We start from the raw sequence: 18,991 nt of genomic DNA on the forward strand, positions 1-18,991 counted from the left end.
CCTACAAATCACACAAGACAAGAAAGGAATAGTTTGTTTTCGTCAGTTTTAATGCAGATTCTGTATGATGCACCGTTGATCACAGTTTTATTGTGCTTCAGTTGTAATGTCAATAAATGGAAAACTTTGATAATAATAACAACAAAATGTTCTTTTTAAAATCACGTTAGGACATTCCATCATGCGGCGTAGCACACAAACCTCAATACAGAAACAAACACGCATATACTTGCTCACAGGCAGTGGTCAGCATTTAGCTGGCATATATATGAGTTTCATTTGACCCAAGTAAAAGTCATACTCATGTTATCTTCATGGTTGTGGTAACAATCCAGAAGACTTTCTAAAGGGTGGTTTTGCTCTGTTGGAAGAGCCTCTTTCCATTTTGTCATATTCTAATACAGTGCCCTTCACAGGAGTACCAGGCTGTCCCACTTCCAAATGAATTAACATCACAGAGAAAGAGCATTTAAATGTAATAATCATGCACTAACATAGAAACATTTTGGTTAAGATCTGATCCCCTGGCTAAATATAGTTGCCAAACTCTGAGAAATCAGCAAATGAGTGTACCCAAAGTAAAATACAGAGTGTATTTTTTTTTTTTTTAAAGACAAATTGCATAATAAAATCGTTCTTTTCTCTCAAATATTTTCATGAAGTAAAACTACATTTTCCTATTTTGAAAAGTCAATGTCAGGATACGAATGCAAAAACTAGACTTTATCATTTGGCAGTGTGTGGCTAAGGCTGGACAATCCATGGGTCCAGAACTACGACCATCATCGTGTATGTGTCATTGTTTCAATCAAAATCATAAACCCATAGAACATTAGTGCCACAATCCATAAAAAGAATTAAGTTCAAATCTATCATCAGCATCTGTGGCATGCTGTTGATTACCACAAAACATAATTTTGGCTTGTCTCTCAGTCAAATGTGTGTTATTTGAGCTGTAGCAACCTATGTAAGTTGTCTACATCATGCATTTAGTGGTGGGCTACTGTTATGGTTCTGTGTTACTAATGTAATTCCTGTGGTTGGAGATTCCTCCACGTAAACAGTACTTTGGAAAAGGTTATGTCACATCTCTTACTGGTATTTTTGTTACATAGTCATAACCGGAGTAATTTTATCACACATTGGTCTCTTGTTAACCTGTATAAAGTTTGAGGTATACTTGCAAAACACTGTATTTTGACATTTATTCCTTCACAATGCCTTGCCCCATAGGCTACCATAGTAAGTGTATTACTATAAAAGTGATTTTTGTTTGTTTTGACAAACTAAGGGACAATTTGAAATTATTTCTTTGGTAATTGACAGCATGTCACAACTGATGTGATTGATAGAGCTCAACTTGAGTTTAACCCAGCGCATTGCTTTAAACCTTAAAATTTTTCTATTGTGCGTATGACGTTTTCTTTACTAAAACAATATGAAAAACAATTGCAGTCATATAGACAGCAGTTAAATCAGCACTAAACTCTTTGATATTTTTCTCTGTAACTACCTAACTAAGATTATTCAGTATACACACATGCTATTAAAGTAATTTCAGCCAGGCAGAAGCTTTGGGCTTCTCAAGCAAAACTAAAAGAAAATTTCCCCCCACAAGAAAAATCTGTGGTATTTCTTAAACAGTGGAGGTATACTTCAAAATCTACACAGAAGGCACTGATTAGTTCCCCAATAGACCAAACTCTCAAATGTTGTCTCATGCTTAATGCTCAGTATTGTTAGCAGTATTGTTAGCAAGGTCATTTGGACAACTGTAAATCATAAACTCCCAAGTCTATAGGTTCATCTTAAACATCTTAAACCATTCAATTTGTTTGGAGTACTGTGAAGAAGGTTGGCATCCTGCTATTAAATTTCTAATGAAAAATTCTAAAGATGATACACAAAAAGACACTGTATGGAACAGACTACACGCTTCATTAGAGCACACTACAGTTCAAATAATCAGTAAATACATCAGTACCTGGATAAGCAACAGAATCATCACATACTGTATACAGTTAATTTATAGTGAAGTGATATTATATGTGCTTAGTGATATGATGAGGTTTACAGATGCAGTTCTGCTGAATTAACTTTTGCATATTTAACTTCAAGTTGATGGTTACTTAAATAGGAAGACCGATGTGTAAGTATATGGTTGTGTGTTTGATTTCAATCTCTGTGAAGCGGAGATATATGGAGACATATGTACTGTATATCAGGGAAAGTCATGTATGTAATGTGTATGCAGAGTTTAAAAAAATTTTTTTTTTACATACTGGTCATTTGAATTAATTGGTGTAGATGAAAGCCATAAGGTAAAAATAAATACAGTATTATTTTCTGCTTTCTCATTCACAAATGTTCTCCACATGTGTAGGTATGTTTGGGGTATCTCTCTTTATTTTGCGTAGAGAGGCCCGATAAATAAAGTGGTTGCATAGAGAGAAGCGATGCACCAATCACATTGTGTTCTGACCCACTGTCATGCATTATTTAAAACTTTAGACTTTAGTTTATATCAAAACTGCTAGTCCCGATGCAAATCAGTAAAATCTTCAACCTACAGCCGAAGTCATTTTAAAAATATTTAGAAAAAGTTCAAATATGTGTGAAATTGGCACAAAAGAGGCATTGTTGTTTTGTATCAAAACCTGAACAAATCCGAGCCAATTGCAAGTTGCATCGTTCATCAGCAGAACTGATAATCTAACAGCTCTTGAAAGGGAGTCTGCATAGTGTTTTTGTGTATTTGTGTGTATGCATTTTATGTGATCATTTATTTCTATCTGGACTCATCTGCTAAACTCTGCAATTCCTGCCCTTCTGTACTGCTTGCTGATTGGCTGGTATGTACTGGAATTTGTCCATCATATTTCAAAGGAGTAGACCTAAAGGAGGGGAGAGGAGGAGAAAATAACACAGTATGGTCAAAGGGACTGTTATTTAAAAAAAAGTGTATAGGAGTCCAAAACTAACACACACCAAGCCTCAAATGCAAGTTCAATTTGCTTTGACGTGTAAATAAAAGTTACTCATCATGTGGCAAATTTGTTAGGAACTACAACATTACAGGGTTTAAATCGAATTGTAAGATCTACAGTATAGTTCGCCGACACTCACTGATGTAAGTGATGTGATCAGTTCAAATAAAGACATACAAACTGTACACATATGCAAGGAAAACAGTTAAACATTTGCATTGACATACGGAACAAAAACATAACTTGCAATGTATTTTGGATTGCATGGATGGTAAAAAAAATATTCAAGACCATTGGCAAAAAGGTCATTTTAGACCCTGTTTCCAGGTGAATATGGTGATTTGGAGTATTTACTTCTCTGCATCATAAATGCTGTCTGGTAGTGGTTGATTGACTGTCTCAGGCAATGCCAGGGCGAGCACTGCAGCGAGCAGAGGGGTGGAGCCAAATATCACCATGGGCACAACAGGTGCATGGCGTCCAAGCAGATTTATTAGCGGAGCTAAAACTCCACCCATCCTTGCAAACATAGAAGACACACCAATACCTGTCTGCCTGTAGGAATAAAGCCATAAAAATGTTAACAAACAGGCCGCTTTTGCAATGGTATTAAAGAATCTAGATGACACTGCTTCTATCGGGATTCACAAACTGCCAAACTGAGTCTTTAGCTCAGACTCAGTTCTTGATATCAGCTGCACTGGTTTTCACATGCATTGTACACTGTAGTGGCAATTATATAGTTTCATATTTCTGAATACTGTATTTATTTATATAGATTATGTGAATGATGGTACCTGAGAACAGTTGGGAAGAGTTCTGCAGAATAAATATAGATGATGGCAAAAGATGCTGTAATTCCAAATTTTCCCACCATGGCCAAAGCAGCCCGAATTTGAGCATTGTCTGAAAGAAGGAAAGTGTGAAAAGAGTACTGTAACCTGTAAACATGGGCATAGTAGAGATGGGCATTTTGTACATGTTGTACACTCGAGTAGACATATATCAGCCGACTAAAGCACTCAGGGGGGTTCCATTTGCACTATTTTTAATTGTGGGTCAGCGTACATATGCATCAAATGTACGTCTTTGGCCCTAACTTCATGCCTTGCTGTTTTTTAAATAACATTTTGGACCATGAAAGTGACACTTTTAAGACTGTGGGCTCTATTTTCATGACCGTGCTAGGCACAGCGCTATGCACAATGACCGTGAGCAACTTCTTATCTAATTTTTGTGAGAGCACTAATTCTAAGCGCAATTTTTATCTGTGGGTGTATGTTAATAAAGTGCCGCAAAGCGCAATTTGCCATTTTCCTGAGAAATAGGTCATTGCGCTAAGACATTTCAGACATCTGTCTGTTTTCAACTTAGTTCCTGCATTTGCAGTTTGGAGACTCCACCAGCAGGTGGTAATAAAGTTAATGTCCAATCTCAGAAAATATAGTGAAACATCAAATTATGTCCCTGACAATCACTGTTGTAGCCGTTTTATGAAACAATTTATGAGATTTGTGTTAAACTGTCTAGAGGTCATGATTTATCTTTCAATTATTATTATGTTTATATTTACAATTGTATTTATGATCTAATTGTATTAGTAATTTTCCACCTGTTGTCACAGAGTGATTTTTAAGTCACTGCAAAAGGGGTCAGAGGAGGAAGTTGGAGAGGGTAAAATGTTTGGAATTGGGGAGGTGGTTTTTCAATAAATGAATTTAATTTATAAAGAAAAATAGTCTGGTAGAAGTAAAGTGCGTGCAAAGAAAGAAAAAAAAGATCCCTCGATCCACAGTCTAACCTGGAAGGCTGATAAAATTACTGTTAATACTAGCCATGATTTCTGTCAGTAGATACAGTAAATATGATTAATAATACTACTAATGGGGGCCTGTGTAGCTCAGTGTTAAAGATGCTGACTACCACCCCTGGAGTTCGCTAGTTCGAATCCCAGGGTGTGCTGAGTGGCTCCAACCGGGTCTCCTAAGCAACCAGTTGGCCCGGTTACTAGGGAGGGTAGAGTCACATGGGGTAACCTCCTCGTGATCGCTATAATGTGGTTCGCTCTAGGTGGGGCGCGTGGTGAGTTGTCCGTGGATGCCGCGGTTGATGGCGTGAATGCCTCCACACGCGCTATGTCTCCGCGGTAACGCACTCAACAAGCCACATGATAAGATGCGTGGGTTGACGGTCTCAGACGCGGAGGCAACTGAGATTCGTCCTCCGCCACCTGAATTGAGGCGAGTCACTACGCCACCACAATGACTTAGAGTGTATTGAGAATTGGGCATTACAAATTGGGAGAAAAAGGGGAGAAAATCCAAAAAAAAACAAAAAACAATAATAATAATAATAATAGTAATAATAATACATTCTCTATAATTTACCTGAGCCTACATCCAAGTCCTAACGAGAATCACATTTTCAAAAATTGCTATCTGTTGGACCACAAGGTAGCGCTGAAAATTACGCCGTAACCAATCACCAAAATTAAAATTGAGGCACTTTTTGGCTCCACTGTGTATAACGTGTTACAGGCTTCAAAAGGTGTGAAATGTTTTGAAGTAGAAAAAAATGTCAAGTCACAAACATTTTTTCTTGTAATGATCAATCATTGCTGTCACTGCCGAGTACTGGAAAATGTACTGAAAGAAAGAAAGAAAGAAAGAAAAAAGAAAGAAAGATTGGTCACCTGCAGGAACAGTGAGAGTGAGTAGACATGCTCCACCTCCTACAGCGAGGAACACACTCTGTGGGATTCTCCGACTGCAGGGCAGGAGGACCAACACCAGCGACCTTGCAGGAATTTCCACCAATCCAAACATGAACTGAGTAAGGTAAAGATCTGCCCCTAGGTCAGACACACCCAGAGACAGCCCATAATACACCAACACATTAACAAACCTAGAGAAACATAGAGAGAAATAGTCAATCAATGTGCACATGTTCACATGTGTAGTGTAGGGAATGGTTTCAAACACTGAACATGGTATACATATAACTGCAAACAATAGACTTATATTACATATGGGTAGTTGATGCATAACATGTAAATTTGTGTCATTTTCCCAAAAGTATTCCATGTCAACAACCCGTCTATACAATAGCACCACAAAATGTACTCATTGTAATCTCACCAGATGTAGAAGAGTATGAGGGCCCTCTTCCTCATCTGTGGAGTTCTAAGCAGGTCAACAGCAGTGTATTGACTCCGCCCTTGTGGGACCTCATGTCGCTCCACCTGTGATAGCAGAAACATACTATGAATGAATTAGTACAGAGAATCTGACACAGTTAATTAAACACCATTGAAACTTGTTAAAGTTTGCACATATATGTGACACTCAAATTGTGTTAAACTTGCAAAGATGACACCAAGGTGCTGATGTTCGCTCAACAGACTGTAACAAATGTTTTTTTAAATAACATCATAGTTTCCACTACTGCAGCATTCCTTAACGGACAATTTCAAGCAACTTAAATGTATATATTTTCAGTGGTTTTATTCATTATTTGAGCTCCATATTGCAGAGTAGATTGATTTTGGATTGTTCATTAAACAGTTTTGCTCAGAAAGTTGATATTTAACTATATCATATGTGCTTTATTAACAGAGCGATTGTGAAGTACTGGAAAAACATATAACTATAAATACATTCATAAATAATACCCCATCGAAAAATGGATCCGTCAAAATGATCTAAACACTTTGAGGAGCCAATAAATTAAAATATTAAAGGAACCGGAGACCACCCCCCCAGACAGCTATTTTGCGAATAACCGGATTGGATTCTTGCTGATGCAGATCTGAGCAGATCCCTTCCTGTTCGCTGGAACTCCACCTCGGCATGCACTTCAAGTCCTCGCAAGCAAACCCCCCCCCCCCCCCCCCACACACACACACAATTTCCATTCTTTTTTTGTTTTTGTTTTTGTGCTGGTAGGAAATAAAGTTTGCATAAGTTAAAACAGTATCAAGTTGATTATACCTAATTCAACCACTCTGAATGTACTTGTAATTAAACTAATGCTTGAAATAGAAGTAGAAGCTGTAAAAATTTAGTAGAAATGCCAGAAATTAATATGTTGTGAAATCAATGAGTCAAATCAATTAAATAAAAATAATGTTGTTATAACAATGTTGAAATGTTTTTTTTTTTATAATACTTATTGTAATAAATTATATATATATATATATATATATATATATATATATATATATATATATATATATATATATATATATATATATAATTTTGACTTGTAAAGCAAAATGGGGGAGACCTTGTGTATGTATGTACTCACTCAATGGCCTTATGATGCGAAAGTCATCTCCTTGTTGCCCTGGTGATGTTAACCACTAGCTTCAATCTATCACTTCTTAGAGAATAATAAACAAAGGCCCCCTTGGTAGACTGGTTGCTAAGGGTGGTGATGGTTGTTGTCATGGTGATGCTAACGGAGCTAATAAGAGGTTTTATGGGATTTGAAAACTATGCCAAAAGCGTGACGGGGAGAATAAAAAGGGCGGAGGGTTCTACCTGAATAGTTGGAGGTAAGGTGCGTCCATTGACCACAGCTGCCTTACGCAGAAGAACAATTGCCTCCTCTTTCCTGTTATTCACCAAAAGCCAACGGGCTGAATGTGGAAGAACCCTGAGACAGAGGAAAAGAGGACGATGTAAGGAGAAATTTATGTTGTCAGAGAGGAAGTGGGAGAGTCAGAAACAGACAGTGATATAGTGAGGGACAGAGAGTCTTAAGTACTGCTTTTTATGTACTTTTTTTATAAGGCAACCACAGAGTCTCTGTGCCTAGTTAAGGCCAAATGTAAGGCAAAATGCATAAAAAAAAATATACCATCAATGCTTTATAGTTGTACTTGTGTACACTTGATGAATATTTCTTTATTTATTGACTCCTTTCTTTTTAATTACTGTTAAATTATAAACATTTATACTGTATTTAAAAGTTTTATGCACATACTGACAGTATGATACTATATAAACATTTACATAATATATTTGTGTTCTACTAAATAGAAAATATTTGTGTTTTAATAAATGAACATTTAAATAAGCTTGCAATAATAATAAAAAAATATTTTTTTAACAAAACATAAAATATGTGTTCTAAAATGTGAACACGTCAAAATAAGCTTGGAATAATAATGAACATGTTTTATAACACAACAGAAATTATTTGTGTTCTAATGATTGAACATATCAAAATAAGCAATAAAAAATGTTTTTTATTTTTTTATTTTTTTAAACAGTTCTCACTTCTAATAAGTGTTGTGCAAGTATTTAATGCTGAAAATATTCAGTAGATCTCCTACATGACTTATTACAACTGATGTTGTAACTATATTATAACTAACGTACAACACAGGTGTCTGTGTTGTCTCACCAGATATAGAATATGAAGAGAAAGCCTGGTGCAGAAATTGCGAGCTGCAGCTTTCTCCAGTCTCTGATTAGATAGGCCACACCCGCCAGCAACATGTAGCCAAAACCAAAGAAGTAGTCGGTGAAGATGCCTGCCAGCATTCGTCTCTGTGTGCATGTCCATTCTGTGCCTGAGGAAGAGGGGTTTGGTAGGAGGTTAAGATTTTAGGGCTGGCTGGGATTGAGGTTTAAGGGCTAAATTAATAGGGTGTTTTAGGGCAAAGAAGAGGGGGGAATTTGTTACTGTTGGCATATACAGTAATTGTGTCAGTGTCATATTGTGGTAAAATGTATCATAAATGCCCTACTTGTTACTTATGCCACTAAATTTCAAGAGATTAAGTTAGTGTGCACATGAGCAGGAGCTCAGTATGTGAATTTTCAAAATGATCTCATTCACATTCATATGTCTTCAGATGTAAAGTGTACAGATACATTTTTGAACAATTCAATAGATACTGATACAAATATTATCAACCTATGGACAGCACCTAAAACGTCATCCTAAACATATGTTCTACTTTATAGATGTACAAAGGTTTACAAACACTTTGAGGTTCATAGCTTATTGAATTCATAAGTTGATATTATTGTATTAATAATAAATTAGATTAATTACATATCATATTAAAAAACTGCTATAAATAATAGGCTTTACCGTCCATTTTTTGATATTTTAGGTATATGTGTTTTTTAAAAACTTTAAAAATGAACTTGCTAGAACCACATTTATATAAGAATACAATATACCTACGAATTATTCTGAGATCTTGTTGGAATTAAGACTTAAGTTAATTGTCATTTAGACTATACTTTTAACCAAAGTGTCATAAAGTAACTTAACTGCAGGAACAATCTGTCACCTTTAAACTGGGGATAAAAGCATTGCTTAAGGGCATAATGACCAAGGTCAAGGGTCATCCAAACATGCAACATTTTGTGTTACAACCTATAGATCCTCAATCATGCCATTAAAGCTCTACTCATACTCTATTATTAGTAAATGTTTGTTAACTTGCCAAATGATCATCTTTTTTTCGCCAAAGAACAGCTTGACGGGACGTTCATGATCCAAAAACCTATATGGTTACAGTTAAGGTTCTGTATATTAATGGCTAGATAGTTCTCCGAGACTCACCTAACACAAAAGCATTGATTATTACGCCCGAGACTGAAGTTCCTATGATGAAGCGTAGGGTGACATAAACAGGGAAGTTTGGAGCGAAGGCAGCAGCCACACCAAACACTGTCTGAAGGGCTAAAGACAAAAGCATGGCAAACCTCCTCCCATACCTTATACAGAAAGAGAGAGAGAAACAGAGAAACAGAGAAAATTGATGAGAAATGTTGAAATGCTAAAATGTTCGAGGTTGGATTTTTTTTTTTTTATAGTTACTATCCATAGTAAAGTCTGTAATAAAATTATTTACTGAGTGACTTTAGGTAAATTGGGCCACTTTTGACAGTCATCTCTTTGTCAAAAAGTGGCCCAATTTATTTGAATTCACCTTACTCATAATGCAAGTATACAGACCGCTATATTTGATACAATGGAGTGTATTTACTTTCTATGAATACATAAATATCTCTGGGGTATATGATATCATTAATAATTTATCAAAAGAAAATGTGCAATGGGAATTAAATGCAGAAAGAGTTGAATGGGAGAGGGACAAAGAGAGGGAGAGAGAGAGCTAGGAGCAGAGCATGACCTACCTCAGGCTGTTTAAGGTTGAGAGAACAAAGCGCACATGTGAAGTGTGAGATGTACCTGTCTGCCATAGCTCCAAACACAATAGCTCCCACAAGTAGTCCCAGCATATAGACAGAGGAACCCAGACTGCTTAGACCTGCCTTGTCACACACCAGATCCCACTGCAGACATAAACACACACACAAAATACTAAAATTAGTCGTTAGAGAACTCATTTTGAGAGACATTATGTATGGCAGTTGGGCTATATGCAGTGTGGCATTTATTTAGATATGTTTGAGGACACATGTTCTCTGTAATTAGTGCATCTGAGTGGAAAATAGAGGGGAGGGGTGGGGTTTCAATGTCATGTGAGCTTATTGTTTTTGTAAAGTAAAGCCATCTTTCCTCTGCAAAGATGGCACAAAAGCAGCATCTGAAATGGAATTTAGTTGTATTTTCAAAGACTGTTGTGATGAGAAGGAGGGTGACTATGCACGCCCGGACCCCAATTGGGCTAATTAGCCGAGGAGAGGGATAAGTGCAGCGGAATGTGGCAGTTCGGGAGAAAGAGAGCCACACGCAGCTGCAGTGTGTGTGTGTTTGTGTTCTGTGTCTTTTTGTTTAAGTTTTCATTAAACCATTATTTTGATGGTTCAGCCGGCTCCCGCCTCCTCCTTTCCCATTTTGAACCTTGTTACACTGGTGCCGAAACCCGGGAAGGAGGAGGGATGCTGTCGTGGAGTCCTCGCCACTACCAGCCAACCAAGGGACGGAGCCGTCACTGCCGGCTGCCGAGGATTTGAGGCACGCTGCCTTTCCCCCCATAGAAAAAAAGACACAGAACACAAACGCACACACTGCAGCTGCGTGTGGCTCTCTCTTTCCTGAACTGGTGCATTCCGCTGCACTTATCCCTCTCCTCAGCTGATTAGCCCAACTGGGGGCCGGGCGTGCGTAGTCACGGCCCGGCCCCACCCTCCTCCTCGTCACAACTGTTTAAAGCTGCTCAGAGCAGGCATAAATGCATTTACACAGCAATTACATAAATAATGTTATGAGATGAATATTTAAAATGTAAAATTATGAATATAAATGAATGAAAATAAGAAGTTATACTTTAAAATATTAAACTAAATTATGAAATGTATGATCTATCATTACAACATATTTGCATAATGTTGATTACCACAAAAATTTGTTTCGACTCGTCCCTCTTTTTCTTTAAAAAAGAACCAGCAAAAATGGAGGTTACAGTGAGATACTTACAATGGAAGAGAATGTGGCCAATTTTTGAAGGGTTTAAAGACAGAAATGTGAAGCCTATAATTTAATAAAGGCTCTTGCATTAATTCTTCTGTTAAAACTCATGTATTATTTGACATGTAAAGATTTTTAAATAGTAAATTTGACAGTGATTTTAGGGTTTGATGATATTACATAATCATGGCAATGAAGTTGTAAAATTGGCTATAACTTTATACAGAAAAGATTGGTAAGCGATTTTATCACACTAAAATCATGTTTATACGCATATTGTTTATGTCTTGTGGCTATACTTGAAACAGTGAGTATTTTCATGTTCAGAAATTGACCCACATTCACTTCCATTGTAAGTGCCTCACTGGAACCAAGATTTTTGCTTTAAGAAAGTGACAAGTCAAAATTCATTTTTGTGATAATCAACATTATGCCAAAAATGCTGTCGATTGAGCTTAACTTGTATTGAACCTGGAAAATTCCTTTAAGGCTCTCCTAATTAGAATAAGGGAGGATGAGGAGGTATAGAAAGAAGCAGAGCTTTCATTATTGAAAATGTAAAAATGCAGAAAGTTTTTTTGTGAGGGTTAAGTTTAGGGTTAGGTTTAGGGGATAGAATCTATAGTTCGTACAGTATAAAAATCAAGTCTATGGAGAGTCCCCATAAGGATAGCTGCACCAGTGTGTGTGTGTGTGTGTGTGTGTGTGTGTGTGTGTATGCTTGCTATTTGATCAGTTCTTCATGATGAACATATGGGTCAAGGCATGACGACCATTTTTTGTCTGGATCAAAGTTATTCAAAATACATTTAAAATGCAATTCATACAAAACGGTCTCAAGAAAGTCTCCTCTTCTTAACAGATATTTATTTATTTTAGTTCAAAGTCATTTTGATTATTATTATTATTATTATTATTATTATTATATTTTTTTCTGGGACTTAAAGTACAAAAATGTTATGTGGTTTAACATTTAACAGACAATAATAATAATAAAAAAACTACATCTCATTTAAAGCTGAAATTAGTGAAGAAAAAAGAACAGTTGGCATTAGTAGTGCAGAATACATTTCATTACTATTTCTTAAAATAAATAAATAAATAAATAAATAAATAAAAAGCAGTAAAACCATTTTGTTTTAAAATATTATTAATATTTACAAAGCTTTTATCCACCAAAGTCATGTGGTGCAACCAATGTGTGGCTGCCATTTTTTGTCATGTGACAAAAAAAATAAAATAAAAAAAAAATCAGAGAAGACCCCTTTAGACTCTCAAAACTATGTGTGAAATAAAACAAAAACAAAAAAACAAAACAAAACAAAAAAATCGGATATTTTGATATTTTTATGAAAAGGTACATTTTGTTCAGATAATTTGGAATAACCCTTAGAAATCTTCTTAATAGCCTATTATTGACTCCAAAATTCATGATATAATTTAAATAATATTTTTGTATGTTTGAAAACATTTGTGTACACTCTCATGTCTTCAAGGCACAAGGAAAGTATTTTAATACCTTTTACTTGATGGTTACACCACATGACATTTTTAAAGTCATGCTTTTTTTTTTTTTTTTTTAGAAAATGTTTCATAAATGTTTTTCAAAATGTATGCAACCAAATTAGAAGGAAATATTGCATTTCTTTTAACTTTAAACTAGATGTTTAAACAATTAACAATGTTAACAATTATATGTCTTGCAAAGAAAAGAAAAGATTACAAGAGAGCTGAGCAAAGTTGCAAAGCTCACTGAATTGCTGAAGACCATGTGAAGGACCGACGCCACCGTGTTACCTCAGTGACAGTGGTGCTCTCGAAGATGTCGTGGCTATACACCCATCCTGTCTCACAACTTGAACTTGAACTTTGGTTCTCTCCTGAAATGACGGTGCACGAGTCCGCATGCCCAGGCAGGAGGGAGATGCTCAGGTTCACATTTGAACGATTGCTGCCGGTGAGTGACCAGTCCTCGAGCTTTGAACCCCGACAATGGTGCGGCGGTGTGGCGCCCGTGAAGACGCTCGCCATCATGTGGAATGCGAGAAAGATCTGCGGTAGACATATCCACACATACAGAAGCTTCTGGTATCTCCCGAAGCCACCGATTGTGGCTAACAGCTGATCGAAATTCATTTCCGATCTTTAGAAAATGAAGTCTCAATCACACCCCCATCACAATACAGTGCTCACGTGCAAAGTCAAACTCACCCAAAGAATTGCAAAGATTTCTGAATAATACAAGCACCAGAACCACATAAGATTAAAAACCATCATCTAATGTTCATCTTGAGGAAAGCGCACAGAGATCAATAACAAGTGTTTACGCAGTTTCAGCGCGTTCAGTTCTTTGTTGTTGTTGCTTGGTTTGTAAGACATCCATAACACACATATATTTGGGCTTAAAGGGGTGCTCACGCAGTTCTGCAACTGTTCACGGAAAAGATGTGGATATAAATCTAAAGAAACAATTCTTAAAAGCCAAAAGGAACAAAAAGCCAGTTGATGTCCACTCTCCACGCGTCCACACTCTTGTCCATGCCTCGAGACAGAGTATTGCTTTGAGCGTATACTGTATCACCAAAAGTACGTTACACCCCGCGCGCTCCGCTCGTTACAAAATCGTGAAACAACGAGAAAGGCTGGAGCAGAACAACACCGTCGACTGGAATGGATCGAGAGCTGCTGTACTGCTTTCGCCCATTCGGTCAGAGTCTAAGGAAAATAAAAATGCAAACATTATTTTTGCTCTACTGTCTGGAGTGGATTGGCTGATTCGTTTGAAAATTCTTATTGGATCATATTTGAGCTAAGCCTGCAGTGAAGTCCTAGTCTAAATGGGACACGCATAATGAGACTGTAGATCAAAGCCCTGTAAATTAATCCCACGCGAACCCACTGCACCTTACACGGGAGAAACATCCTCCGGTTGAAAACAAGAAATGAGATACGGTGACTTTGAATAACAAAAGCATGCACGCACTCCTGAAATGGCATGATACCCAGGTCATTCAAGATCTTTAAAGTGTACATAAAAACAAAAAACCGTGAAAACCACTGCAACAGAACAACAACACTGGAAAAATGAACGAGTTGTCTATTAATGGAAGATGTGTGCAGCAACTCTGTCAGAGTGTGTACGCTGCAAAGAGTAATGATAATGACAACAGTTTCCACAACAATAGGCTATTGGTTTTGAACAAGCAAATTATTTATTCTGTGTATTCAGTGAATAACAACCCTGCTTGTGTAGATAGGAAAATAAAATGAAAAACGAATTCAGTAGGCTACACATGAATATTTGCACAAATATACAAATTATTCAGTCAAAAGAATAGTATAAAAAATGCTAGTATAAATCCAAACACACATTTGCAACAGTTGATAATTGCATTGTTGCATAAACTTAAAAAAATCCCTGTGTGTCAATTGATGTCTTTCACTCTGTGATATTCTGATAACAACAGATTATGATACTCTGAAAAGAAAAACAGGGTATAGGCCTATATACCCTAATATGTTATTTAATGCAACACTGTAAAAAATGTCTGTAATTTTAACGGTAAATGACTGTAATAATGCTACAGGAAAAAATATGTTAATTGATTAATGAGTATTAACTGTAAAATATACAGTAAACTTTTTAAAATATACATAAGACAATACAGTAGTTTCTACTATAAAATGTTGTAAAAATTATTTTTTTAGATGTCAAAAGTATGATTTTCCTGTATAATTAATGGTAAAAATGTACATTGTTGAACAAGAGAGTATATGTACTTTTTACAGTAACTTATTGTTAAAATTACAGTAAAAAACAATAATCGGGCATTCCCACAATTCCCTACATAACCCATCATATTTAATTATATTTTATGGGAATAGGTATGTTTATTTTAATTTTTAATATCACTTATCTACATTGGGGTGTTCTGTGTTATATTTGATGTAGTTTAGGTCATGTTTATTGCATTATTTTAATTTCACATGTTACCCTGATGGTGTTTAGTGTTTGTGTGAGTGACACTGAGCACTGTCTCTACATGATTATTGATCATTGCTCCTGAAAGAGCTGCTATTGATGAACTTCATGTCATCATGTGCTCTTCTGTAATTTTTACGGTGATTAACAATACATTATAAAATAAAAAGCAGATTTTTACAGTTTCAGAAGGTTAATATCAAGTTTATGCCTTTTTTTTTACTGTAAATTTAACACATTTTTTTTTTTTATTATTTTTTTTTTTTTTACAGTGCCAGCGTGGTCATGTAAATTACAACAGTTTTAAACTAAAATGTACAGGTTGTTCTGTAAAGTTGTTTACATTTAGTTTATTATTTGTAAATTATTCTGGCAACCACAGCTGCCAGTTTTTTTGTAAAAATAACAGGATTTTTTTTACAGTGAATTGATATGCTCAAAAGCGCACACACACATCTACTTATAAACTGTATGAACAGTGAGTCAACATGGAAACTTAGTTTCACTAATACAAAGACAGTACTTCCTTGCTTACCATATTTGACAGAATGGATTTTCTGCATGTAAAGGGTTAAACTGGGTGCCCTGCTCCTGCCTCTCTTAAGTTAGTGGCCTGATCAGATATTAACTCAAAGGGCTTGCTTCATCATGTAATAAACTGATGTAGTAGAGCGATAAGAAATTAATCTGTGTCAGTGTCATATACTGCAACAGGTCCAGGTGGATAGACATTGTAGTGAGTAGCATTTATCCTGTCTTTTGCCCACCTTTACAGTAAATGGTCCAAAATCATATATACCTCAACCAAAAAGGATGCTGGTAAGGGACGAGCAGCAGAGAGTTCAGGCATTTAAAGTGACCAGATTTTTGTGACACTTACCTTCCATGCATTGATGCTGATGTCTCCTGATGGTCTGTCTACTGCATGTTCTGAATGTTCTCAGCAGCTCGGAAATAACATGTTTTCAGCCAGGATCAGGATATAGGAAATGGTTGTCATTATCTAATAGGAGTTTAGTTTATCAGGTGCCTACACAATGGATTGCAATTACCCCCTACCAATATTACTCCAATGGCTTGATCAAAGTGCTTAATTGGCTGCTAGAACATATGGCCTTTCCATTCTGAAATGCATGCACTTTATTAGGGAAGCTGTGCTCCTGGTGTGCTTGCTTCAGGTGCAGAATATCAGTGTCCACATGTTGTGAGGCTGGACAGATTGGTAATTAGCTTAATTTAAATTTGCCCATGTAGTGTGTTATGCTGGATCTAGTCAAGAGGATTGAAGGACAGCAATATGAGCACAGAAACCTGATTTTCCTCACGTTCATCTACAGTCGAGACTAATGTAGATTGTATTGGTTAATATTGAGACACCTGCTATAGGGCCCTGATTCCATTGGCATGGCTGGGAAAGCATTTTAAGTGTTTTCCTCTTATGTCATCAGATGGGTTCTGTTCGAACACTACACATCTCCAACTATCCACACTAAGCCCGGAAAGAATATGGTGAAATATAACCTAGAGGATCATATTTAGAAGCATACACCTGATAAATATTGAGCATTGTAAGGTCCTCACATCTGATAATTTGTGGTGTTTGCAGCAGGGGCAAGATCAAATATAGAGTGGTACAGGTCAGAGTGGTTTAGAGTGGTACAGGTCCACCCAGATTAAGGCTGGTTCAGGCTGTGGATAGTTTGGAAATAATAAGAAAATAAAAACAAATAAAGTGCATTTTGTTGCACAAAAAAGGCCTAATCTTAGTTTATGCATGTTGAATATATAGTTTAAGAAATGTATTTTTATTATAAAGATTTATTTTAAATGGCCATATTTGATATGAGAATTGGATATCACTGTGGGACAGTAATTGTGGGTCTGTTTTGTGTACCACACCTCACAGCCCTCAACAGCCCTCAAAAGTGAGTTAACATGATCATTGAGTGTTTTTATTTTATTTTTTTTATACTTGATTTATAATTTGATTACATTTCAAATTGCCTTTGGAAACACAGCTTCAAAAAATAAATAATAAAAAAATCTCTTTTCAGTTGATCTCTATCAAGTAGAGCTGCATCTCAGGCTACCTTTAATATAAGCAAAAGGCTCTTTAGTTATCTTCCATTTTCCCTTTGAACATTCTCTTACTCATTAACTAAACAGGCCTATGGCAGCAGCATATATTTGCACCTTTACAGTTCAGTAAAACCAAATCAATGAACTGAAGCTTATTGTATTTCTATAGGACACACAAAGGTAAAGAGGACCTTCTACCAGAGCCCATCTACCAAGTGGAGCTGACAAGGTTAGCAACAAACTGCATAACGCGGTGGTTCCAGACATTGGGTACAATGGCGAGGAGACAAGAGGCCATTCTTTTTGAATGGATGTATGTAAAGGAGCTTCAGTGTGCTGAATAAACTGCTTTTGTGATGTAACATCTCATCACTTAATTAATTGACCGCCTGTCCATAATCTTCAACATGTTTTACATCAAACAATCCTTTTGGAATTAACTATATGCAGAGTTTACTACGATAAAGCTGCAGTTTATAAGTGAAGATTCAGACAATTTTGCGACTAGAAGGTTTCAGTTCATGGCTCTTCCCATTCATTTGAATGGGATCCGCAAACAGTGGACAGTGTCATAACACACTAATTAACCGTTACGCTCTCTCCTATGGTAAAAACGCGAAGGTTGTTATTCAAGTATAAAAGATCTCTGCTACTACAACCAACACACACTACTGACCTTATTCACGCTAGCGTGCGTCATTTTTGATTTTTACTGGGAATGACAACGAGGCTGTGAGGGATAGAATTACAGTCTCTTCAATGGCACGAATGGAAATATTGATTGTAGTGATTCCACAACTCATGTTGTCTAGAGTTCTTTGTATACTGAATGTTCTTGGCCAGATGTTTTATCAATGTTTTGTCCGCGGAACGATTCAAAAACACTTTCAACTGCAGTACAGCCCATTGAACAGACTGTAAAGTCATTCCCATTAAAAATCAAAGATGGCGCTAGCGTGAATAAGGTCTATAAAGGCATCTTTACAGAGCCAAGTTAAAGGGATAGTTCACCCAAAAATGAAAATTCTCTCATGACTTACCCTGCTGGCATCCCAGATGTGTATGACTTTTTTTCTTCAGCAGAACACAAATTAAGATTTTTCAGCTCTGTAGGTCCTCACAATGGAAGTGAATGGGTGCCAACATTTTGAAGCTCCAAAATCCACATAAAGGGAGCATAAAAGTAACCATATGACTCCAGTGGTTAAATCCATGTGTTCAGACACGATATGATAGGTGTGTTTGAGAAACAGATCAATATTTAAGTCATTTTTATCATAAAATCTCCTGCCCAGTAGGGGGCGATATGCAAGACGACTGTGAATCACCAAAAACAAAAGAAGTGAAACTGAAATGGAGACTGACTGGGCAGGGAGTTGAATTTATCTACACCTATCATATCGCTTCAGAAGACATTGATTTAAACACTGGAGTCGTCTGGAGTACTTTTATGTTGCCCTTATGTGGATTTTGGAGCTTGAAAAATTTGGCACCCATTCACTTGCATTGTATGGACCTACAGGGCTGAGAAATTCTTCTAAAA

The 18,991-nt window shown here is 36.5% G+C and overlaps 1 protein-coding gene across 1 annotated transcript; it reads right to left on the reverse strand.

The window, feature by feature from the left end:
• Positions 1-96: 96 nt before the first annotated feature.
• On the reverse strand, positions 97-13,899 carry si:dkey-166k12.1 (solute carrier family 22 member 13). The gene is made up of 10 exons (XM_051664381.1): positions 13,185-13,899; positions 10,206-10,309; positions 9,573-9,727; positions 8,397-8,565; positions 7,529-7,643; positions 6,125-6,228; positions 5,680-5,891; positions 3,785-3,893; positions 3,342-3,542; positions 97-2,894 (listed from the first exon to the last, which is right to left on the reverse strand). The coding sequence occupies exons 1-10, from the start codon at positions 13,521-13,523 to the stop codon at positions 2,789-2,791; spliced, it is 1,614 nt and encodes a 537-aa protein (XP_051520341.1). The 5' UTR covers positions 13,524-13,899; the 3' UTR covers positions 97-2,788.
• Between the last annotated feature and the right edge of the window lie 5,092 nt (positions 13,900-18,991).

This window comes from Myxocyprinus asiaticus, chromosome 30 (genome assembly GCF_019703515.2).
Source record: "Myxocyprinus asiaticus isolate MX2 ecotype Aquarium Trade chromosome 30, UBuf_Myxa_2, whole genome shotgun sequence".
In the NCBI taxonomy this organism is placed as follows: domain Eukaryota; kingdom Metazoa; phylum Chordata; class Actinopteri; order Cypriniformes; family Catostomidae; genus Myxocyprinus; species Myxocyprinus asiaticus.